The sequence below is a fragment of the Tachyglossus aculeatus genome, chromosome Y2 (genome assembly GCF_015852505.1).
Source record: "Tachyglossus aculeatus isolate mTacAcu1 chromosome Y2, mTacAcu1.pri, whole genome shotgun sequence".
Lineage (NCBI taxonomy): Eukaryota > Metazoa > Chordata > Mammalia > Monotremata > Tachyglossidae > Tachyglossus > Tachyglossus aculeatus.
The window spans coordinates 924,566-949,744 of record NC_052094.1 but is presented as its reverse complement, the minus strand read 5'-3'; the positions used below and the strand labels follow the sequence as shown (position 1 = coordinate 949,744).

General features: G+C 44.9%; 1 protein-coding gene across 1 annotated transcript; it reads right to left on the bottom strand.

Moving 5' to 3' along the window:
- Window positions 1-234: 234 nt before the first annotated feature.
- Window positions 235-21,185, bottom strand: CD83 (CD83 molecule). The gene is made up of 5 exons (XM_038768107.1): window positions 21,114-21,185; window positions 18,703-18,839; window positions 4,433-4,652; window positions 2,651-2,754; window positions 235-500 (listed from the first exon to the last, which is right to left on the bottom strand). Exons 1-5 carry the CDS (start codon window positions 21,181-21,183, stop codon window positions 369-371), a joined length of 663 nt encoding a protein of 220 aa, XP_038624035.1. The 5' UTR covers window positions 21,184-21,185; the 3' UTR covers window positions 235-368.
- Between the last annotated feature and the right edge of the window lie 3,994 nt (window positions 21,186-25,179).

Genomic DNA, 25,179 nt, shown 5'->3' with positions numbered 1-25,179 from the left:
AGAGAAGTTAAGTGACTTGCCCAGGGTCACAGAGCAGACAAGAGATAGGGTCTCCTGACTTCCAGTCTTGTGCCCTTTCCATTAGGCCATGCCGCTTCCAGGTAGAGTTGTAATTTGTCCCAGTGTGTGGGGATTTCAGCAGCACTTGAACCCCAGTCCAGATCTGTGGATGATGGGAGTTGACAAAGGAGTGACCTGTATTCTTGACCGTCATTTACAGTCTCTCTACCCAGGAGCCCCAGTTATAAAAAAGAGTCATAGCAGCGTTGCCAATCACCAGAGTACTGTGGCCTGTCTGACTCCATCTTTGGACCCCATAGTCCTCCTCAATCCGATGCCTTGTCTGGCTTCCACGTTTTCAGCAGGATTCAGACCAAGTCCATCTTTGGAAGCGTAGCTGACTTCAGATGCTGACCACCCTTCTTCTCTTGGGACAAGACTACAGGAAAGGAGTAGCGTAAGTCATGTTTCCCCAATGTGCTGTACATCTTGGCAAATTTCTAAAAAAAGAAAAGGAGGGAGAAAGGAGAACGGTTTGAAAAATGACAAAAAAATGATAATCAGTCAATCAGTTGATGGTATTTATTGAGCGTTTTCTGTGTATGGACCACTGTACTATCCACTGGGGAGAGTACAACAGAGTTGGTAGACACATTCCCTGCCCAGAACAAGCTTACAGTCCAGAGGATAGCAGAGAGATATTGGTTAGGTCAAAAATGTCCCCTGGACAAACCAGATCTAGCCACGTCTTTTTTTTTTTTTATATTTGTTATGATGTACTATGTGCCGGGCATTATACTAAGTGCTGGGGATATGCAAGCTAATAATAATAATGATAATAATAATAATAATAATAATAATAATAATGGCATTTGTTAAGCGCTTACTATGTGCAGAGCACTGTTCTAAGCGCTGAGCACTGTTCTAAGCGCTGAGCACTGTTCTAAGCGCTGAGCACTGTTCTAAGCTAATCCATTTGGACATAGTCCCTGTCCCAGATGGTGCTCACGGTCTTAAGCCCCATTTTACAGATGAGGTAAAAGGCCCAGTGAAGTGAAGTGAAAGCACTTGCCCAAGATCACACAACAGACGAGTGGCGGGGCCGGGATTAGAACCCAAGTTCTTCTGAGTCCCAGGCTCATGCCCTATCCACTTGTGGTCTCACTTCCAAAGGTTGCCCCCATGTCTATGGAATTCCCCAAAAGTCTGCTGGAATTAGAAATCCAAAGAGTTGCCCATGCATGGCAGTGCCCATGGGAGTGAGTACTGGGTCACTTCCAGCTTTGTGTTAGTCCCCTGAGAAAAACAGGAGGCTGTCAGAGGTCAGCGGCTACCTAAGCCAACCCTGCCCTGTCCCAGGAACTCCAAACCCATGAGACCCACAGACCAGGCTGGCCAGGGCAGGGCTGTAGCCCTCTGCAACTTCCTATTTGGTAGAAATAAAGAACGGGGAACTATTCCTTCCCAAGACCCTTTTCTCCCCAGGCTGCTGCTACTGGATGGGTGACGGTCAGTAGTTTTGTCCAGCAGGTTAAAGCCTGCATGAAAATAGGCATTCAGTGTCCTGCTCTGGTGGGCCGAATAAGACTTCCAAGTGGGAAAGTGCCAGGTTGGCTTGGAATGCCGATGGATCAGGGCAACCAGCCTCAGCCCCACGGGGACAGTTCGGGAGAGAGCTTGTGGTTTGGCGACAGAAGAATGAGTGTATCGGAGCAAAAGTTCCAGCTCCTCCCTAGATACACCAAGTGTTGCAAAAGAAGGACTGCTGTGTCTCCAAAATACGCCCATTAGCCTATCCCATAATAATAATAATGATGGCACTTATTAAGTGCTTACTATGTGCAAAGCACTGTTCTAAGCTCTGGGGAAGTTACAAGGTGATCAGGTTGTCCCACGGGGGGCTCACAGTCTTAATCCCCATTTTACAGATTAGGGAACTGAGGCACAGGGAAATTAAGTGAATTGCCCAAAGTCACACAGCTGACAAGTGGCAGAGCCGGGGTTTGAACCCATGATCTCTGACTCCAAGGTCCGGGCTCCTTCCACTGAGCCATGCTGCTTCTCCAAGCCCATAAGCCTCTGCGTCAACAGGAAGCGCTGATCCCTCTCCTTCCACAACTGCAGAGGCCGGCCTGGACGTCCTCTGGAGGATCAGAGTCCCCTTGCCCGTGCCCCCTTCTCGCCCCCCCATGCCCTCCTCCCGCAGCGAGCACCAACCCTTTCTGCCTGTGCTAGGGTTTGGTCATTAGTGGGTTTGTGTGGCTGCCAGGAAAGGAAGAAGTGGAAGGGTGTAGGGGGAGGCAGGACTATTTGGGGGCTGTAGAATGAGGTTGGAAATTGAATTTGCTGGCTCTGCGACAGCCCCTCACCCCGTTGCTAGGGCGAGGGGCAATTTACGCTGGTGAGAGTAAAGAGTGATTATTTTCCTTCATTTTACTACCTGCCTATCTTCCAAGGGAAGTACAAACTTAATTGCACACCCAGCGTACATGAATGTACCCTGTTTTAGACTGAAAATGGTAATAAGCAGTTTCTGCCTAGTCATAAACTCATTCCATGTGCCCCCAAACTGGAATTTGACCAGGGCCTCCAAAACATTCCCTCTTTAAAAAAAATCAAATAATAAATGGCGAAAGCCAAGTCCACTTACACAGGTAAAGATGATGAGCCATATGTAGAAAACCCCAAGAAAAAACAATAGCAAGAGTTCCGCTTTATGCTTTTCAAACATGTCTTTTTGTTCTTTAGGGCAACCTTAAAAAAATAAAGAAATTGTATTTATTAAGCAGCTGAATGGAATTTTTCTATGCATTGTTAAACAACTGTATTCCCCTCCCAAGTACATTATTCTTAATGAGAAACTCTGCTTCTCTGACATTTCTGGAATTAGTTTTACATGAGGATGATGATGCGTGGCTTAGTGGAAAGAGCGCAGGCTTGGGAGTCAGAGGATGTGGGTTCTAATTCCGCTTCCACCGCTTGTCTGCTGTGTGACCTTGGGCAAGCCACTTAACTTCTCTCTGCCTCAGTTACCTCATCTGTAAATGGGGATTCAGACTGTGAGCCCCATGTGGGGCAACCTGATTACCTTGTAACTACTCCAGTGCTTAGAACAGTGCTTGGCACAGAGGGTATCGAACAAATACCATAATTATCATTACTATTACTAACATCCTTGAATGGATGGTTCTCATCAAATTATATGGAAAGAGCCTGGGACTCAGAATAAGGAGACTCATGTTCTAATCCCATCTCTACCATGGGCCTGCTGTGTGACTTTGGACAAGTCACTTAATCTCTCTGTGACTCAGATTCCTCTTTTGTAAAATGGGATTGAGAGACACATACTCACTTCCCTTTTTGATTGTGATCCTGAGGTTGGTTTGTTTGTTGGTACCTAATAATAATAATAATGGCATTTACATGCAAAGCACTGTTCTAAGCGCTGGGGAGGTTACAAGGTCACATTCTTAATCCCCATTTTACAGATGAGGTACCTGAGGCACAGAGAAGTGAAGTGACTTGCCCAAAGTCACACAGCTGACAATTGTTGGAGTGGGGATTTAAACCCATGACCTCTGACTCCAAAGCCCATGCTCTTTCCAATGAGCCATGTTGTTTCACGCTGCTTTAAGTACTTGTTAAGTACTTACTATGTGTCAAACACTGTTCTAAACGCTGGAGTAGGTGCAAGTCGGATAAAGTCCTGTCCCTCATGGGGCTCACAGTGTGAAGTAGGTGGGACAGGAGGTATTGAATCCTCAGGTGGGATGGTGACTGTGTTTAACCCGTGTGTCTACCGTGCTTTTCGGCACATAGCATGAACTTAATCCATTACATTAAGACTACTACTACTAATAATAATCCTGACGATGATGATGATGTGACTGCACAAGATATGGAGGGGAGGAGAAGGCCTATATCCATGCCCAACTTGTTGGAAGCACACGTGGTGGATTCAGAGAATATCTGTTGCTACTGAATTATTCTCTGAATTGTGTTCGTGCCTGGCCCCTGGACACTAGGGTAGGATTACATGGTACAATAGCCCAAGAAGTTTGCAGATTTCTTCCCAGACAATGAGCTATTTTAGTTTTGGATCCACAAGTAAACCTGTTCAGATGCCCTGCAGGCTCCAAATGAGAAAAAGGGCCCATTTCAGAAACCAGGAAAGTTTTGCTTCCTGTAACAACAATCTGCTTATGCATGGCACACAGCTGTTGGTCAAAGATTATTTTTCTTTTTCTTTTTTTTTGTAGCCCTCCCACACATGAAGAAGTATTGTCTGGCCCGCTACCCCACTCAAATTCAACTTTCCAGCCGTATGCACCATCCCCTCAGCACCTGGAGTCCTCAATGTAAAGCTATATAAACCTCAAGAAATAAAGGATGTAGGGATGTGTAAAACAGCAAGCAAGTCAAAGCGTCATACCTATCACTTTGAGGAAAACAGTACCAGTTGTGTTCTGCTCCCCCTCTGGGGACCACAGAGTGCATCTGAACATTCCAGTGCTCCAGCTTGAAGTGTTTCTGATTTTCAGAGAATGCAGGCTGTCACCGGACACATTGTACAACCCATTTATTTCTTTAAAGGAAGTGGATTGTTCATAAAGATTCAGGTCTTCGATCAACTCTTCCCTGTTCTTGTGGAGCTGTGAAAGAGTAGCGCATTTCACTGAGTGAGAACAAAATCAACCCCAACCCTCCAATTTTAAAGGTTTACTGTCCACTAAAGTGGTCTGAAGCAGTGCACAAAATAGTATCTGAGGATAAAAGTGTTAAAAATAAACCCAACCCCTTAATGACAGTGAATTTAGAAACTGCTGAGGCCTGGATAATTTTTCATGGCTCTCAGTTGACTAGGCCTCAATGCTCTATAATCCCTGTATTTAATTTCTTGATTTGCTATGACTGTGCATAAAGCCAAAAGCGCAATGAGAAATAGTCCATTGTAATTCAAACAAAGGAACATTTTAGCTCCTTACTATTACTGTTCCTTGTAATGGAAGTATAAAATTCTCTCAGATTTACTTGGGCTTAAAGGAGCCACAAGGAGAGCCTTATTGCATTTCACGGACCTGTTTAAAGATTCCATTCTAGATATTTATTTTTACCCTGCTGGATAGGGGATCACTTTTGTAGCCCCCAGAAAGTATGTTAACAAAATGTGCCAGGCTTCTACCAGTGAAAATTATTGCAGCTCTGAAAACTCTCTCCCTTTGACCTGATCCACAAAAGGCATCTGTTCACGCATTTGGTTCCAAACAAATGGTCTGCAGGACACCTCGCACACCTTCCCACCAATCGATCAGTGGTATATATTGAGTGCTTGCTGAGTGCAGAGCACTGTGCTAAGCACTAGGGAGAGTACAGTACAACAGAGTCGGTAGACACATTCCCTTCCCGCAACTTCTCTGTGCCTCAGTTCCCTCTTCCGTAAAATGGGGATGAAGACTGTGAGCCCCCCGTGGGACAACCTGATCACCTTGTAACCTCCTCAGTGCTTAGAATAGTGCTTTACACATAGTAAGCGCTTAATAAATGCTATCATTATTATTATTAAGAAATCGACAGGCTAGAAGGAGAGACTTACAGTTTAAAAGGGGAGTAAGGCCATATCTTCCACCAAGCCTTTTGACCTAAATTCTAACTGTCTGATTGTCTATTTCACGGTGGCTATCATTTAAATTCCTCTAAAACAAACTATCTGGCTTCCAGGAAGCAGCCTATAGGCTGTTTAGGAAAAAGACCAGCAGGCATGGAATTCAAGAGGGACTAGATGAGATCAGTCTCAGAGAGGGGAACAGACCATTTCTTTCCATTACCACTTGCTCCCTTACTTCTTAATTTGCTTGTTTGTTTGCGGGAGAGACCAATGGAGAAAACCAAATCTCCCACTTTCCTACTCAACTACTGTACTGGTATTCCAACCCCTAGCCTCTCTCTCTTAGGGGAGAGAGATATCTGGTGGTACACTCTCCAACATCACTCTTTGCATCAAATGACCTTTCCCCTTTCAAATGTATTCTATCTAAGCAAATTCACCTTCTTGGCCTTCTTCTGAGAGTAAAAGTTGTCCTTCCTAAATTATGGAGAAACCATTGCAGGTGTGTGAATGGAAACTCCTTTTGGGAAGGGGACATGTCAAGTGCTTTTTATATAGTAAACACTCCATTAATATGATTGAATATATGAATGTGCTTCTGTTGTGCCTTTCCAAAGGCTGAAACCAGTCATATTAACAATGAAAATTGGTGCTTTGTTAAGCACTTAGTATGTGCCAAGTGCTGTGCTCAGTACTGAGAAGCAGCGTGGCTCAGTGGAAAGAGCATGGGCTTTGGAGTCAGAGGTCATGGGTTCAAATCCCGGCTCCACCACTTGTCAGCTGTGTGACTTTGGGCAAGTCACTTAACTTCTCTATGCCTCAGTTACCTCATCTGTAAAATGGGAATGAAGACTGTGAGTCTCCCATGGGACAACCTGATCACCTTGTAACCTCCCCAGAGCTTTGAACAGTGCTTTGCACATAGTAAGTGCATAATAAATGCCGTCATCATCATCATCATCATCATTACTGGGGAAGATACAATATAACCCAGGGCCTGCCCACATGGGGCTCACAGCCTAAGGACTGGATTGTACTGGTAAGAATTCTGTAAATATTGCCACTAATATCCAGCTATGAAGGGATAATAAAGAGGAAGGGTCAACGAAGAAGAATAGGTAAACTGAAGGCAGAAGTGTAACTGCCTCTCAAACCCACATAAACATTAGCACTCACTTTGCCCTATCTCTTCTAATTAAACCACAGAATGCTGCACAGAACATTTAGCAGGTCGAGTTCCCAGGATAATCCAGTGCTATTTCAGGACCAGGCTTCTCCAGGTGAGTCTACAGCTGTTCAGCTGCTGCCAGTTTCCAACTAATTAATCCGAATGCTGCAAGTAGCGGGTATCTTTGCAAGATGCAGTAGGTGGTTACCTGACCCATGTTGACCCTCCATCTTGTTTCTTCTTTCTTAATTAACCTCCAAGTGCATTCTGGCCCAACTATCTTTGGCCTGATTTCATTCAAGCAATATCCACCCAGTACTACTGGGTCAGAAGAGACAAACAACCATGGCTGTGGGAGGGAGGCCATGTCCATGAGATTCCTGCCTCAGTTTCTGTCATTCCCCCACCTCACTGCCCACTCCCAACTTCAAAAGGCAGATTGTAAAGTCATCTGATATTACCAGAAATAAAAACTCTTGGGCCCACTTACATAAAAATTGACTCACTACCTCATCCATTACTGGAAATTACTGAAACAAGAATCTTCAGTGATTTTGGAAGCACTTGCCCTCGTGAATTTAAGGCTCGTGAAATGATATGAAATATAAACTCCATGAGCAGAGAACAATCCCTCTAAATCTTCTCTCTGCCTGGTAGATTTCAAGTGAGCAGAAGAGATACTGAGCTAGATTCTTGAGAAGACATGACTGTAAAGGTCTTAAATCACACAGTGCTTCAGAGTGAAACAAGATCCACATTCTTTAATGCACGTGACCCTCCGACATCAATAATTTCTGTCTAACAATCCAAGATCTATAGTGTTCCAGACTTTGAAGTTCAGAATCCAACCTACGTAATAGTTCACTCTCTTCTCTGTTACTTCTTATTTTTCTGCTAGTGGCCAAGGTTTGGGGAGGGGACAGGACGGAAGACAAGAAGGGAGGACAAAAGCAGAAATAATGCACTTTTGGTGTTGAGGCCTTTCACCCATTAGAAGAAATGACCTTTGGGATCAGAAAAGCACTATGTCAGAGAAACTGCATATGTTCCAGAAAAAGGCAGGGTGGTACTGAAGCTTGGTAAGTTGTCTTTGTCTCACTTGAAGTTTGTGGGCTGAAAAATGATCAATATGTATCAAAGCGGCTTGGTTAAATTCTTGGATGCCACTAACCTCCTCACTGTACCTCATTCTCATCTGTCTCACCTTCGAGCCCTGGCCCACGTCCTTCCCCTGGCCTGGAATGCCCTCCATCCACACATCCACCAAGCTAGCTCTCTTCCTCCATTCAAAGCCCTACTGAGAGCTCACCTCCTTCAGGAGGCCTTCCCAAACTGATCCCCCTTTTTCCTTTCGTCCTCCCCATCCCCCCGCCTCCTTCCACTCCCCACAGCACCTGTATATTTATTTGTACAGCTTTATTACTCTATTTATTTTACTTGTACATGTTTACTATTTATTTTGTTTATGCTGTGTATATAGCTTTAATTCTATTTGTTCTGATGATTTTGACACCTGTCTACATGTTTTGTTTTGTTGTCTGTCTCCCCCTTCTAGACTGTGAGCCTGTTGTTGGGCAGGGACCATCTCTACAGGTTGCCGACTTGTACTTCCCAAGCACTTAGTACAGTTCTCTGCACACAGTAAGTGCTCAATAAATATGATTGAATGAATGAATGAATGGAGGGGAAACCTAGGGATGCTAGATTGTCATCCCACTGTTGCTGCCACCTATACAGAATCTTGAGCTGGGTATATCAGTGGTTAGACCCTGTAAGGATATCGCTCATGGTCTTATAGGGGAAACATCAGATAGTTTCCCACTAGCTTTCAGGTTCTTATTTTATCATCCTGATCCCAATTTCCTCTTATTCACTCATCCTAACCTTTCTCCTCCACAAAACTCCTTCTGCGGAAGCAGAGCGCTTTCATTACAACATTTGAGTTCTTAATTATGGCAATTTTCTTTTTGTGTTTCAAGCTCCAAAAGGGGGTCCTGGAAAATAATACAGTCATTCTTATTCAGAAATGCTAATTTTCCTTTCCTAGATTCTGGGTGTGGCGATCATTGCCACTGTGCCCATTGTGCAAGTCACAACAGGTGGAGAAGCACAGAGGGCTACAGTGGATTGGGTTCAGAACAAGTCCACAGGCGATCCCTAGTTCTCTACTATGTGATTTCACTTGAAAATTCAACTGGCCAGCTGCCAGCAAGAGGAATAACCCTTTCAAATGTGCAGGAATCCAAAGGTGGCTCAATGCCTCTTTGGGATGTATTTACAACAGAAAGATCCTGCAGGCTCATTCCCAGACAAACGCTGTCGATGAGAAGTGTTCAAAAGCACATTCAGAAAGAAAGTTTTCTAAAAAGCCCAAGCCAAGGCACTAATTGATTGTGGATCACACACAGTAATAATAATAATGATGATGGCATTATTAAGCGCTTACTATGTGCAAAGCACTGTTCTAAGCACTGGGGAGGTTACAAGGTGATCAGATTTCCCCATGGGGGGCTCACAGTCTTAATCCCCATTTTACAGATGAGGTAACTGAGGCACAGAGAAGTTAAGTGCCTTGCCCAAGTTCACACAGCTGACAATTGGTGGAGCCTGGATTTGAACCCATGACCTCCGACTCCAAAGTCTGGGCTCTTTCCATTGAGCCACACAATATATACACCTTTTTCTCCTGTAATGCAGATTGTGGTCATGAAGAAAACCGTGCCATGGTAACCATTGATTCAATAGGGAATGAACAGGTAAGATTTTGAAGATGCCACTATGGCTGATGTATTTTATTCAAATTCTGAAATTATTATTATGTCCACTACTGGCTGAATGTTTTCCCCTCTTGCCACTCATTATTTTCCTGAATTAAAGATTGTAATTTTTCAAAAACATCAAGAAACTCCAAGTACTCCACGGTGCACTTAAGTAAGGATGAGGCAGAGGCTGGAAAACATTGTCACATTTCAACTGACACCATACCTCTGGTCACCGCAAATCACCTTAGGCCACCTGATGGATCGTGGGTTTTTTGTTTTGTTTTATATTGTTTTTAAACACTTACTATGGGCCAGGCACTGTACTATGTGTTGGGGGTAAGTACAAGCTAACCAGATTGGACACAGTCCATGTCCCAAGTGGGACTCACAGTTTTAACCCCCATTTTACAGATGAGGTTATGGAGGCACAGAGAAGTTGTGCCTTACCCAAAGTCACTTGGCAAGGAATTGGGATTAGAACCCAGGTCCCTGGACCCCCAGATCCATCCTCCCTGCACTAGGCCCCACTGTAATCCCAAACTGATTTACATTTTGGGAAGAACAGTCGTAATTCTTCCATGATGTTATACCCAAATCATGTAATGAAAGCATGGATTATTTCAGCACTAACTGAACATTCATAATGAGGATTATTTTTTGTATGGTATCTGTACAGCACTTACTATGTGCCAGGCACTGTTCTAAGTGCTGGGGTAGACCCAGAGGATTCATGTTGGATACAATCTATGGGGCTCACAGTCTTAATCCCCATTTTATATATGAGGTAACTGAGGTACAGAGGAGTTAAGTGCTTTGCCCAAAGTCACACAGCAGAGAAGTGACAGAGCTGGAATCAGAACCCAGATCCTTCTTACTCCCAGGACCGTGCTCTATCCACTAGGCCATGCTGCTTCTCCATCACTGTGGGCAAGGAACCTGTCTACCAACTCAGCTGTTTTGTACTCTCCTTAGCTCTTAGTACACTGAGAGTGGCACAGTGGAAAGAGCTCAGGCTTTGGAGTCAGAGGTCATGGGTTCAAATCCCAGCTCTGCCAATTGTCAGCTGTATGACTTTGGGCAAGTCACTTCACTTCTCTGTGCCTCAGTTACCTCATCTGTAAAATGGGGATTAAGACTGTGCGACAACCTGATCACCTTGTAACCCCCCAGTGCTTAGAACTTTGCACATAGTAAGTGCTTAACAAATACCATCATCAATATTATTATTAGTACACTGCTCTACACACAGTAAGGGCTCAATATATACCATTCACTGACTGATGATTCTGTTTCCAGGATGTCCATATCTAGCACTATTTTTGTCCCAGACTTATCTCTTTTTCTTCCGCTGCTCCCCTCTAGGTTCTAGCTCCTTGAGAGCAGGAATCTTGCCTTATTCTTGCCTTGCACTCTTCCAATCACCTAGAACAGTACTCATCCACGGTAAGCACTCATTCACTCATTCATTCAATCATACTTATTGAGCGCTTACTAGTGCAAAAGTATCAATCAATAGATACCAGTAGGTTGAACAGATCAGCTCTGCCCACAGATATTCATGAGCTGGGTTGAATAATTTATTCCTCCCCAGTGCATAGCAGCATGCTCAATAAACATCATAATCAAATCACTCAAAAATGATTGAAACATGTAGAGTGTGTTAGCCATACAGCAAGTTAGCCACTTTGCCCAAGTCCAGATTTGCCTTCTGGTTTTTGGGTTTTTGTTTTTTAAAAAATCCAATATCAATCAATGGTATTTATTGAGTGCTTACTATGTGCAGACCTCTGTACTAAGCACTTGGAAGAGTACAGTACAAGAGTTGGTCAACACATTCCCTGCCTGAAAGGAGCTTACAGTATGGCAACTGTTTCAAACTGTACTGTGAGTACAATTTTAATCAAAAATAAAAAAAACTAGTCCAAGATAAGAGATTTCTATAACCCAGGTCAGTTAAGAGAAGAAAGAAATAGGATGGCAATTTAGCAAAATATACTTAAAAATATTAAGTGTAGCTAGTGTGTTCCAGTCTTAACAAATTACTTTTTTATAGCATTTTTTGTGTATTAGTACCAATCTTTCTGAGCTTCTAAATCCATTAAACCGCCAATATAATTCCCATTCATCATAAAAAAACCCGACTCCTTATTACATACAAAATGATTTGGCTCCAAGGCTGATGTCATAACAAGAGGGGGATATATTGACATTAATATATTTTTTCTAAGACTAGCTTTCTTAGAAAAATCCTTTCCCTCTTTGAAATGCACTGGATCTAATGAGCAAACTGGATTTACAGTCACTTAAAGACATGGTTGATTTTAAGATTCTTTAAATGACTCTACTATGGGGATGCAGCAGAAATATTGATTGGTTTAACAGAAATTCCAGTGCATGTATCACGAGTTTTGAACTGATCAGGATCCATCCTGTTACTACCCCATTCTCCACCTGGGGAAGAGACTGATGATTTCCAGCCCATAGAGAAGGTCTTACTGCCATTACTCAATTGCTAGCATGTTAATTAACAAGCTCGAAGTTGACGGGAAGCATTTCAATTTAAAGGTGGTTTATTTGAATCGACATGATGGTCTTCAGCCCACGGTCCTATGGTAAATTTTCTCATTGCCGATATAACCGTTACTGATTCAGAAAAAACAATAATAATAATTGTAGTATTTGTTAAGTTCTCATTATGTGCCAGGATCTGTACTAAATGCCGATGTAGATACAAGATAATCAGGTCAGGCACAGTCCCTATCCCATATGTGGTCTCTGGGTTTGCAAGGAAGGAGAACAGATATTGAATCCCCATTTTGCAGTTGAGGAAACTGAGGTCCAGAGAAGTTAGGTGACTAGCTCGAGGTCTCACAGCTGGTTGGTGGCAGAGCAGGGGTTAGAACCCAGATCCTCTGACTCCCAAGCCTGTTCTCTTTCTACTAGGTAATGCTGCTCATCAAGGACTACATTTCATTCATTCATTCATTGGTATTTATTGAGCACTTACTGTGTGCAGGGCACTGTACTGATTGCTTGAGAGGTAGCAGCATCCCACAAATGAGTCCCAGACCCAATTCTGATTCAGCCAGGGTATAACAGTCCAATTCCGACTGTAGATTTCCAACCTTCTTAGAACTATAGTGAGTTCTGCCCTTCAGTCCCCAAAATCATTCATTCATTCATTGTCATATTTATTGAGCGCTTACTGTGTGCAGAGCACTGTACTAAGTGCTTGGGAAGTACAAGTCGGCAACATATAGAGATGGCTCCTACCCAACAACGGGCTCACAGTCTAGAAATCAGATAAAGATATGGCTAACATGACCTCTCTCATAGGACTAGAGCTTGTGGGATTAAAGTATTTCCAAAATCTCCCTGGAACTGAGACTTGGTGGGATTTTCAATATCATCCCCAAAGGACAGGTGGAGTTGTGTCTGCAGATGATTGGGTAGAAGGAATGATTTCTGAGGTCATTTAACCTTTTCATCAGTTCTGCTCCCCATGAAGCCTTCCCGTTTTAGGAGAGGTAATTAGAGGTGGAAGTAAAAAAATAAATCTTGCGTAAGCTTACAGCCTCTGAACTTCCTGTTCTTTTTGTTATGATTTCACATTCATTACTGATGTGGAGATGAACTAACCTCTCCATTTGGAATTATCCATGCAGGAGCTAAAACCCAATCCTACACAGCTAACTCTCCTCACTGCTCTCCCTCTCTTGCTGTAAGTGACATTTTGAAAGAGCAGAGAACTGAGGGGGTCAGGAGAGGAGGGTGTTAGTCCCAGCTGTGTCACTGACAGGTTTGTGTGACCTTGGACAAGTCACTTAACCTCTCTGTGCCCCAGGACTCTCCTCTGTAAATTGAGGTTAAAACACCAGCTCTTTCTACCTCTGAAATTGTGGGATGGGGAGTGTCTCTGATCTGATTATCTGGTCCAGCTTTTAGCACAGCACCTCACACATAGTAAGCGTTAAATTAAATACCATAACTAATCCCCATTCTTACTTTGCTGAGGACCTAGAAAACCACGGCAGAAAGCATGGAACTCTGACTCGTGTAAAGCACTGGGAATCCACGTTGAGAAGTTCTTGGAACAAGTTCAAGTTCTTGGCAGGGGATGACTGACATCATTGCCCAGGTCTTGGCTCAGTGGAAGGGCGGGTAGGTGGAGGAAACACACACTACACTCCACTTTTCCCAAACCAAAATCAGCTTGGCTCCCCTGCGGCCAATGATGTTGGACCGGGTGGAGATCAGGATAGGGTGGGTGATGGACTTTTCCCCCAGACTCTTCCACTCCAGTGGCCTTTTCTTTACCTTCTGTCCTTCCCTCCCCCATTCCCTAACCCCTTCTCAGTCAAGTTTTGGGTAGGAGTCATGTCTTCCAACTCTATTTTACTCCCCCAACTGGTCATATAGTGCCCTGCTCAGTAAATACCAGTGATTGACAGAGTCATCATTCTTCAAGCCTCGGGGGTATCGGAGCAAACACACTGGATCCCCGGTCTTTGGAATAATAATAATAATAATGGCATTTATTAAGCACTTGCTATGTGCAAAGCACTGTTCTAAGCGCTGGGGAGGTTACAAGGAGATCAGGTTGCCCCACGGGGGGCTCAGAGTCTTCATCCCCATTTAACAGATGAGGGAACTGAGGCCCAGAGACGTTAAGTGACTTGCCCAAAGTAACACAGCCGACAGTTGGCCGACAATTCAAACCCATGACCCCTGACTCCAAAGCCCGGGCTCTTTCCACTGAGCCACGTTGCTTCTCTTTGGAATTTGACTTCTTTGACTTCTCTTTGGAATGAAGTCAGGCTAAGAGATTAGCGCTGGGCTGAGTTTAGGTTGAACTTAACCACTGCTTTCTCATTTTTCATGAATATTTAGACATTTCTAAATGTCCCTAAATGTTCCTCTCCATCCAAACTTTCCTCTCCATCCAAACTGCTACCCTGTTCATTCAAGCTCTCATCCTATCCCGTCTGGACTACTGCACCAGCCTTCTCTCTGATCTCCCATCCTCGTGTCTCTCTCCACTTCAATCCATACTTCATGCTGCTGCCCAGATTATGTTTGTCCAGAAACACTCTGGGCATGTTACTCCCCTCCTCAAAAATCTCCAGTGGCTACCAATCAATGTGCGCATCAGGCAGAAACTCCTCACCCTGGGCTTCAAGGCTCTCCATCACCTCGCCCTCTCCTACCTCACCTCCCTTCTCTCCTTCTACTGCCCAGCCCGCAATCTTCGCTCCTCTACCGCTAATCTCCTCACTGTACCTCGTTCTCGCCTGTCCCGCCGTCGACCCCCGGCCCACGTCATCCCCCGGGCCTGGAATGCCCTCCCTCTGCCCCTCCGCCAAGCTAGCTCTCTTCCTCTCTTCAAGGCCCTGCTGAGAGCTCACCTCCTCCAGGAGGCCTTCCCAGACTGAGCCCCTTCCTTCCTCTCCCCCTCGTCCCCCTCTCCATACCCCTATCTTACCTCCTTCCCTTCCCCACAGCACCTGTATATATGTATACATGGTTGTACATATTTATTACTCTATTTATTTATTTATTTATTTATTTCACTTGTACATTTCTATCCTATTTATTTTATTTTGTTGGTATGTTTGGTTCTGTTCTCTGTCTCCCCCTTTTAGACTGTGAGCCCACTGTTGGGTAGGGACTGTCTCTATGTGTTGCCAATTTGTACTTCCCAAGCGCTTAGTACAGTGCTCTGCACATAGTAAGCGCTCAATAAATACGATTGATTGATTGATTGATTGATTTCTAGCAGTCATGTGACCAGCAGAACAGAAAGGAATTCCATGATATCGTACAACTCCCAGTTCATCCTAACTCCGACACTCAGTTTGATCATCTCTTTTCTAACCTCTCAGCTCCTACCCTCTGCCCACCCTAAATACTGCTTCTCAAAGCACCTCTTTCAGAGATTTTTCTGATTGGAAAGAAAGAAAGAGCACGGCCCTGGGAGTCCAAGGACCTGGGTTCTAATCCCAGCTCTGCCAATTGCTTCCTGAGAGATTTGGGGCAAGTCACTTCACTTCTCTGTGTCTGTTACCTCATCTGTACAATGAAGATTAAATCCTCCTCCCTCCAATTCAGATTGTGAGCCCCATGCGGGAGAGGGATCGTGTCCCACCTGATAAACTTGAGTCCACCCCAGTGCTTAGAACAGTTCTAGGCACATAATACCATTAAATAAAAAATTCACAAAAATCATCACCTCTCCCCCACCAACCTTCTCTACGCGATCTCACATCCTTTCCTAGGTTTCTTTTTTTTTTCTTCACCCCCGTGCTGATCCCTCAGCTTCTACCTTTCAAACTCAGAGAAGACCAGCACCTGTCTGCATCGCCGTTCTCGTCTTATTCAATTGCCCTCACCCCAGGGCTGGCAAGACTCCAACTTCTTTGAGCCAAAGAAGTCCACATCAGTGGCATAAGCTGATTGTGTGTGTGTGAACTTGTTGCCAGCTGTACAAAGCTCTTAGGTCCTATAGACTGCCATCATTCAAAAACTCCAGAATCAATCCTCTGGGGATTCTGCCATGTTGGCCTCCTCTTCTATTTATGGCTAGATTTGTCTCTTCTTAAGCTATTTTACTTCAGCCTCCAGTTTCCCCTTTCTCCCTTCCCACAGATCTCATACACAAAGGTCACTTGTTCTGTGATGCATCTCTCCTCTGACCTCAGTCATTACACCCACGTATGATAACATGGCAAACGGCTGTTTCTAGATCCTCTTTCGTTTTGTGTCAGCTTCAGCCTGGAAGACCTTAAAGAGAAATAAAGTGTATTTCCCTTAACTCTCTAAGGGCATTGGCTCATCCTAGTTATGACTGTAATTATTATTCACTTTTATATTCATGCACTGAGAGATACATAGGTAGGTAGGTAGATAGATGCCCTTTCTAAACACAGAAAACACCACAAGTGTTGAAATTCATCTAGAGGGGGAGGGTGTGTGTGTGTATCTCTGTGGGTGACTGAAAAGATGAATGAGAGATCTGCAGTATCCTGTCAGTTGTTGGGCTGACACGTTCGCTGCTTGCCATACTTGATGCCGTTTACTCACAAATAACACCTACAGAACTCAGTAACCCTCAATCAACTTCAAATTCATCTGGCATACAGAATGGCAAAATGGCAGCTCTTTCTGTCGGTCAAGTTATCTTATGCAAGGTGTTTGGTCATGGTTATAAAGATGGTCTAAGGCAATTGACTCCACAAAAAGAGCAGCATGGACTTGTGGAAAGAGCATGGGCCAGAGAGCCAGAGGCCCTGAGTTCTAATTCTACCTCTGCCTCTTGTCTGCTGTGTGACTTTGGGCAAATCACTTAATTTGTCTCCACCTCTATAAAATGGGGATTAAGTCCTACTCCTTCCTACCTAGACCGTGAGGCTCATAAGGGACAGGATAATAGGTACCATTACTACAACTGGGCCTCTCTGTAGCTCCCCCTTCTCCATCCAGAGAAATGATGTACGAATGAATTGAATTTTGTCTGCAAAGTGCTTTGAGCTCTCTACAAAAAGGCTCTCCCTAAAGAGGCATCCCGTGATTTTTGGCATCTGGCAACTGGACAGTGCTTAAGAGCGAAAGTATCCATTGCTTTAATTTTCAGGACCGGGCCAGGAGCTGAGAGAATATGACCCAAGCATTTAACAGTTAAGAACTAATAAGTGTGTCGATTCTCTTTGTTCTGGGCAAAAAATGATATTTCAAAAGAGTTTCTGATTGCATTGATAATGAAATGACAAGCCTGGATATTTGTTTTAAATGGCTTATTTTAGAGCTGCCTTTCTGCTTCGTTTGTACAGTTTACCAGAAGATGGTGAATCAAAACTACTCGGAGGTTTGCACAAAGTAAAACTGATGTTTTTCCCAGGAGAACTTTTTTGCTCCTAAAACACCATTTTCTGCTTCATGGCAGTAATTCAATTGATCTCACAGAATTATTACTGACAGGAAAATCATTTAATAGATGAATTCCCTCACACCCAGGGCCAATGAAGGACACCACAAAGTTGAAAAACATTTTTGTTAAAAAATAAGTTTCCCACAGATCGAAGAGGAGAGGAATGTCCGTTTACTGTGAGAAATCATACCAGCGATATATCTAGAAAAGCAATCACCCACTGACTGCACAGTTACAGAATCAAGTGAAAGTTAAGTAAAAAGCCAAGATTAAGGAGGGACTTCAACTACATCATTTACAGCAACCTTTTGCAGAAAGTAGTAGTCTTAAAAACAGCTTGAACTTTATAGTTTCAAATTTCATAAATTTTTATTGTTCCCTTGGGGATGTCTGTGTTGGGGTTTGATACATCTTTAGGAAGGGTGGGTGTGAATGAATATATTTTTATTGGCAGCGGGGGAGGTGGGTGTTCCTGTATAATTCTACATCCATTCCTTTAGCACCACTTATTTTATTTGACTTTAAGCAATCAAGGGAGAAAATACAGCCATATCAAGAACAAAACTATCAGAGGGATCATTAGAAATAAAAGAGGTTTTATTCCTCACTGTCTCGATAGTTATTACTGAAAACAACTTTAAGAGAATAATAATAATAATGATAATAAAGCTTAATCCCCTCTCAGTGCCCTCAGCTTTTCCCCCTCTTCCTCCTCCCTTCTTTTTCTGGTTCCTGGCCCTCCCTGTCATCATCTCCATCTCTCACCATCCTCTTCCCTTGCTTCCCCTTCAATAAGGAGGGCAAAGCAGGAATGAGGAGTCGAGGGCGGAGGGGTGACAATTATGCCAGCTTCTACATTCCAAATCTGCCACTATTTCTGATAACCCAGGAACCCAACATCAGTCCGGGGCACAGAAACCCATCATTCTGAAGAAGGATATTCATTCATTCATTCGTTTGTTCAATCGTATTAATTGAGCGCTTACTGTGTGCCGAGCACTGTACTAAGCTCTCGGGAAACTACACTACACCAGCAAATGCAATTGACAATACAGCAATAAAGGATAGACACTGCCTCCCCAGAGGGGCACCCAGGACCAATAATTTGGGTTGTCTTGGTCCCGGGGAAGGAGAGCCATCAAACGGACACCTTGCCGTCTCTTTCCCGACACCCCCAAACTCTGGAATCTTCCCCTACCCCCCAAGCTGGGTAAGTAGAGGGAATCTTGAGCTCATCCCTCACCTTGCTCCAGAAGACTCTGGGTTGGTGGGCCTGGGGCTCCCAAGTGGCCGGACAGATGAGCAGGGCATCTTCTGAGCAGGTCACCGTTACCGTATTGGTCCTCAACTCCAGCTGGGCGGTTCGGACCAGACCCCAGGCTGCAAAGCCGAAGGGCACCGTGAGCTGGGATGGATGGACAGATGGATGGACCGAGGGAGGAACAGAGGGAAGGGAGGAACAGAGGGAGAGGGGAAGGGCAGGGTGAAGGATGGATGAGGAGATGGAGAGGTGGAGGGCAGGAGGAAGGGATGGAAGGAGAGAGGGAGGGCCAGAGGAAGGGAGGCAGGGATGGCGGAAGGGAAGGAGGGTGAGAAGCTAGCTCTCTTCCTCCCTTCAAAGCTCACCTCCTCCAGGAGGCCCTCCCAGACTGAGCCCCATCCTCCCTCTCCCCCTCCTCCCCCCTCCATCCCCCCCGCCTTACCTCCTTCCCTTCCCCACAGCACCTGTATATATGTATATGTGTTTGTACATATTTATTACTCTATTTATTTTACTTGTACATATCTATTCTATTTATTTTATTTTGTTAATATGTTTGGTTTTGTTCTCTGTCTCCCCCTCCTAGGCTGTGAGCCCACTGTTGGGTAGGGACCGTCTCTATATGTTGCCAACTTTTACTTCCCAAGCGCTTAGTACAGTGCTCTGCACACAGTAAGCGCTCAATAAATATGATTGATATTGATTGAGAAGGGATAATAATAATAATGTATTTGTTAAGTGCTTACTATGCGCCAACCACTGTTCTAACCACTGGGGTAGATACAAGGTAATCAGATTGTCCTACATGGGGCTCACAGTCTTAATTCCCATTTTACAGATGAGGTTACCGAGGCACAGAGCAGTGAAGTGGCTTGCCCAAGGTCACCCCGCAGACAAGTAGCAAAGCATGGATTAGAGCCCATGTCCTCTGATTACTAAACCCGTCCTCTTTCCATTAATAATAATAATAATGATGGTATTTGTTAAGCTTTACTACATAGATACGAGAAAGGCATGGAAGGAGAGAGGGAGGGCCAGAGGAGGGGAGGCAGGGATGGTGGAAGGGAAGGAGGTGAGAAGCAGTGTGGCTCAGTGGGAAGTGCACAGGCTTTGGAGTCAGAGGTCATCGGTTCAAATCTCGGCTCTGCCCCTTGTCAGCTGTGTGACTTTGGGCAAGACACAACTTCTCTGTGCCTCAGTTACCTCATCTGTAAAATGGGGATGAAGACTGTGAGCCCGACGTGGGACAACCTGATCACCTTGTAAACTCCCCAGCACTTAGAATAGTGCGTTGCACATAGTAAGCGCTTAATAAATACCATTATTATTATTATTAATATTAAGGGATAATAATAATAATAATATTTGGGCAAGTCACTTCACTTCTCTGGGCCTCAGTTACCTCATCTGTAAAATGAGGTATTAAGACTGTGAGCTCCTCGTGGGACAGCTTGATCGCCTTGTAACCTCCCCAGTGCTTAGAACAGTGCTTTGCACATAGTAAGTGCTTAATAAATGCCATCATTATTATTATTAAGCAATCAATCAATCAATCTTATTTATTGAGCACTTACTGTGTGTAGAGCACTGTACTAAGCCCTTGGGAAGTACAAGATGGCAACATATAGAGACAGTCCCTACCCAACAGTGGGCTCACAGTCTAGAAGCGGGAGACAGAGAACAAAACTAAACATATTAACAAAATAAAATAAATTGAATAAATATGTACAAGTAAAATAAATAAATAAATAGAGTAATAAATATGTACAAACATATATACACATATACAGGTGCTGTGGGGAAGGGAAGGAGATAAGACGTGGTGGGGGGATGGAGAGAGGGAACTGCTCTAAGCTCAGCGTGGCTACATTGAAGCAGCATGGCTCAATGGAAAGAGCCTGGGCTTTGGAGTCAGTGGTCATGGGTTCAAATCCTGGCTCCGCCAATTGCCGGCTGTGTGACCTTGGGCAAGTCACTTAACTTCTCTGTGCCTGTTACCTCATCTGTAAAATGGGGATTGACTGTGAGCCCCCACGTGGGGCAACCTGATCACCTTGTATCCCCCCAGCGCTTAGAACAGTGCTTTGCACATAGTAAGCGCTTAATAAATGCCATTATTTTTATTATGCCAGCTAATCAGGTTGTCCTTGTGGGACAACAGTCCTTAATCCCCATTTGACAGATGAGGTATCTGAGGCCCAGAGAAGCCAAGTGGCTTACCCAAGGTCACACAGCAGACAGGGTTAGAAGCCACATCCTCTGACTCCAAAGCCCGGGCAGTTGCCACGGTGGCACGTTGCTTCTCGGGGCGAGGGATCGGGGGGGTCCGGGGGGCCAGGGCAGAGAGGGGGAAAGGCCCAAGGGAGGTGGGTCCGGCTGGGACGGGCACTTACCGCTGGCCAGGAGGAGCAGCCGAAGGCAGAGCATGTCTGGGCGGCAAAGGGGAGAGGTCATCATCAACATCAATCGTATTTATTGAGCGCTCACTATGTGCAGAGCACTGTACTAAGCGCTTAAAGGTGAGAGGTGGGCACGGATGGCTGGCTGGCTGGATGGGGGAGAGGAGGAGAGGCCTGTCTGGTCCTGGTGCTCGGAGCAGCTCGGGATTTCCCCGGCCCGAGGGCTGCCTTTTGAGGCCGGGCCAGGGGAAAATCCCCGGGATGGGGCAGGACAGGCCAAAGCCCCACCCCCAGGCCCGGGGGAGCCCCCTGCCTCGCCCCCCTACCCACCCCAGGCCGACCCCAACTTTGGGGGGGGTGGACACACCCCTGCCCCCAGGCTGTAAACTCCCTCTGGCCCACGGAATCTGGCTGTTTAGCATCATCATCATCATCATCATCAATCGTATTTATTGAGCGCTTACTATGTGCAGAGCACTGTACTAAGCGCTTGGGAAGTACAAATTGGCAACAAATAGAGACAGTCCCTACCCAACATTGGGCTCACAGTGTAAAAGGGGGAGAGGATGGTCTTTGTCAAGCGCTTACTACGTGCCAAGCAATGTCCTACGCTGCTTCTCACTGTTGTAAGCGCTGATAATCACGGTGGGACTTTTTTAAGCCCTTACTATGTGCCCAGCACCGTTCTAAGCCCTGATGATAATGATGGTATTTGTTAGGCGCTTACCAGGTGCCAGGCACTGTCCTAAGCGCTGTGAGCCCACTGTTGGGTAGGGACTGTCTCTATATGTTGCCAATTTGTCCTTCCCAAGCGCTTAGTACAGTGCTGTGCACATAGTAAGCGCTCAATAAGTACGATTGATGATGAGCACTGTTGTAAGCGCTGATAATCACGGTGGGACTTGTTAAGCCCTTACTACGTGCCCAGCTCCGTTCTAAGCGCTGATGATAATGATGGTATTTGTTAGGCGCTTACCAGGTGCCAGGCACTGTCCTAAGAGCTGAGCATTGTTCTAAGCGCTGCGCATTTTTAATGGTATTTGTTAAGCGCTTACTATGTGCAAAGCACTGTTCTAAACGCTAATAATGATGGCATTTGTTATGCGCTTACCATGTGCCAAGCACTGTCTTAAGCGCTGAGCACTGATAATAACGATGGGACTTAAGCCCTTCCTATGTGTCCAGCACCGTTTAAGCGCTGAGCACTGTTCTAAGCGCTGATAATAATGATGGTATTTGTTATGCGTTTACCATGTGCCAAGCACTGTCCTAAGCGCTGAGCACTGTTCTAAGCGCTGCGCATTTTTAATGGTATTTGTTAAGCGCTTACTATGTGCAAAGCACTTTTCTAAGCGCTGGGTGTTCTAAGCGCTGATAATGATGGTATTTATTAAGCACTTACTATTGTTCTAAGAGCTGATAATAATGATGGTATTTGTTCAGCGCTTAATCATCATCAATCGTATTTATTGAGCGCTTACTATCTGCAGAGCACTGTACTAAGTGCTTGGGAAGTACAAATTGGCAACATATAGAGACAGTCCCTACCCAACAGTGGGGTTAATATGTGCCCAGCACCGTTCTAAGTGCTGAGCACTGTTCTAAGCGCTGATAATAATGATGATATTTGTTTTAAGCTCTTACTATGCTCTGAGCACTGTTCTAAGCGCTGATAAAAATGATGGTATTTGTTAAGCGCTTAATATGTGCCCAGCACCATTCTAAGCACTGAACACTGTTCTAAGCGCTGATAATAATTATGGTATTTGTTAAGCTCTTACTGTGCTCTGAGCACTGTTCTAAGCGCTGATAATAATGATGGTATTTGCTATGCGATTACTATGTGACAAGCACTGTTCTAAGCGCTGAACACTGCTCTAAGCTCTGATAATGATGCTAACCCAGGGCTTAGAACAGTGCTTTGCACATAGTAAGCGCTTAATAAATGCCATCATTATCATCATCATTTGTTATGCGCTTACTATGTACCAGCATTGTTCTAAACGCTGATAAGGATGATATTTAAGTGCTTACTATTTGCCAAGCACCATTCTGAGCCCTAAGCATTTTTCCAAGTGCTGAAAATAATGATGGTATTTGCTCAGCGCTTACTATGAGCCAAGCACTGTTCTAAGCGCTGGGGCAGACACAAGGTATAATCTGGTTGTCCCATCTGGGGCTCACAGTCTTAATCCCCATTTTACAGATGAGGTTACTGAGGCACAGAGAAGTGAAGTGACTTGCCCAAAGTCACACAGCTGACAGATGGCAGAGCCGGGATTAGAACCCACAACCTCTAGACTCCCAAGCCTATACTTTTTCCACTAAGCCACGTTTATAGTTGTAGTGTACTCTCCCAAACGCTTAGTACAGTGCTCTGCACACAGTAAGCTCTCAATAAGCAGCATGGTGTTGTGGCTAGAGCACGGGCCTGGGAATCAGAAGGTCATGATCCTAATCCCGGTTCTGCCCCTTGTCGGCTGTGTGACCTTGGGCAAGTCTATTCACTTCTCTGTGCCTCAGTTATCTCATCTGTAAAATGGGATTAAAACTGTGAGCCTCATGTGGGAGAGGGACTGTACCCAACCTGATTCGTTTCTATCCACACCAGCGCTTAGTATAGTGCTGGCACATAGTAAGCGCTTAACAAATACCATAATAATAATAGTAATTATTATTATTATTATTATGTTAGCTACCAGATAATCAGATCAGATACCACCCCGTCCCACATGGAGCAGCGTGGCTCAATGGAAAGAGCACAGACTTTGGAGTCAGAGGTCATGGGTTCGAATCCTGACTCTGCCACATGTCTTGTTGTGTGACCTTGAGCAAGTCACTTAACTTCTCTAGCCTCAGTTATCTCATCTGTAAAATGGGGATGAAGCCTGTGAGCCCCACGTGGGACAACCTGATCACCTTGTATCCCCCCAGCGCTTAGAACAGTGTTTTGCACATAGCAAGCGCTTAACAAATGCCATTATTATTATTATTATTATTATTCACAGTCTAGGCTGGAAGAAGAATAGGTGTCACATCCCTATTTTACAGATGAGGAAATTGAGGCAGAGAGTAAAGTGACTTACCCAAGGTTACAGTGCAGGAAAGTGATGGGGTTAGGATTAGAATCCAGTTCTCCTGACTCCCAGCCTTCTGCTCTATCCTCCAGGCCATGCTGCCTCTCAATAACATGATTCATTCATTCAATCGTATTTATTGAGAGCTTAATGATGCAGGACACTCCGCATACAGCAGCATGTAAAAGGGGGCTGGCGGTGATAATCCCCATTTTACAGTTGCGGTAACTGAGGCACAAAGAAGTGACTTGTCCAAGGTCACACAGCAGACAGGTGGCAGAGCCGTGACTAGACCAGGTTTTTCTGACTCTCAGGACCGTGCTCTACCCACTAGGCTATGCTGTCCCATCACTCTCCAGCTGTGACCACCAGCCTATCCACCTCAGGGGTAGCACAAATCCTGGTCTTAAAAGGAAGCAGCGTGGCTCAGGGCAAAGAGCCCAGCCTTTAGAGTCAGAGGTCGTGAGTTCAAATCCTGCCTCTGCCCCTTGTCAGCTGTGTGACTTTGGACAAGTCACTTCACTTCTCTGGACCTCAGTTGCCTCATCTGGAAAATGGGGATTAAGACTGTGAGCCCCCCGTGGGACAACCTGATCACCTTGTAACCTCCCCAGCGCTTAGAACAGTGCTTTGCACATAGTAAGCGCTTAATAAATGCCATTATTATTATTATTATTCAGGGTGCCCCACAGTGTGAGTGTGTGGGTGGGTGGTGGGGGTTGGAGGGGAAGGGTCCACTTCTCAGCCCGAAGGCAACCATTACTATTACCGTTATCTGGTGAGGAGCCCAGGAAACCACCCCAGCCCCACCTTACCCCCACCTTTTCTCAGTTTGACTTCAAGTATGATAGAAGCCGGAGGATACGAGCCTTGGTTACCACATCAAGCTCTTTGCGGACAGAAAACGTGTCTGTCATATTGGGAATGTGTCTGTTACATTGTTATACTGTACTCTCCCAAATGCTTAGTACAATGCTCTGCAC

Bases quoted from the DNA above. Each gene is read 5' to 3' on its own strand.
- CD83 (XM_038768107.1), bottom strand. From the start codon at position 21,183: ATGTTGATGATGACCTCTCCCCTTTGCCGCCCAGACATGCTCTGCCTT. The intron at 18,840-21,113 runs GTAAGTGCCCGT...TCGGCTTTGCAG, and splicing joins GCTGCTCCTCCTGGCCAGCG to CCTGGGGTCTGGTCCGAACC. The intron at 4,653-18,702 runs GTGAGGGATGAG...ACTCTTTCACAG, and splicing joins CCAGAGTCTTCTGGAGCAAG to CTCCACAAGAACAGGGAAGA.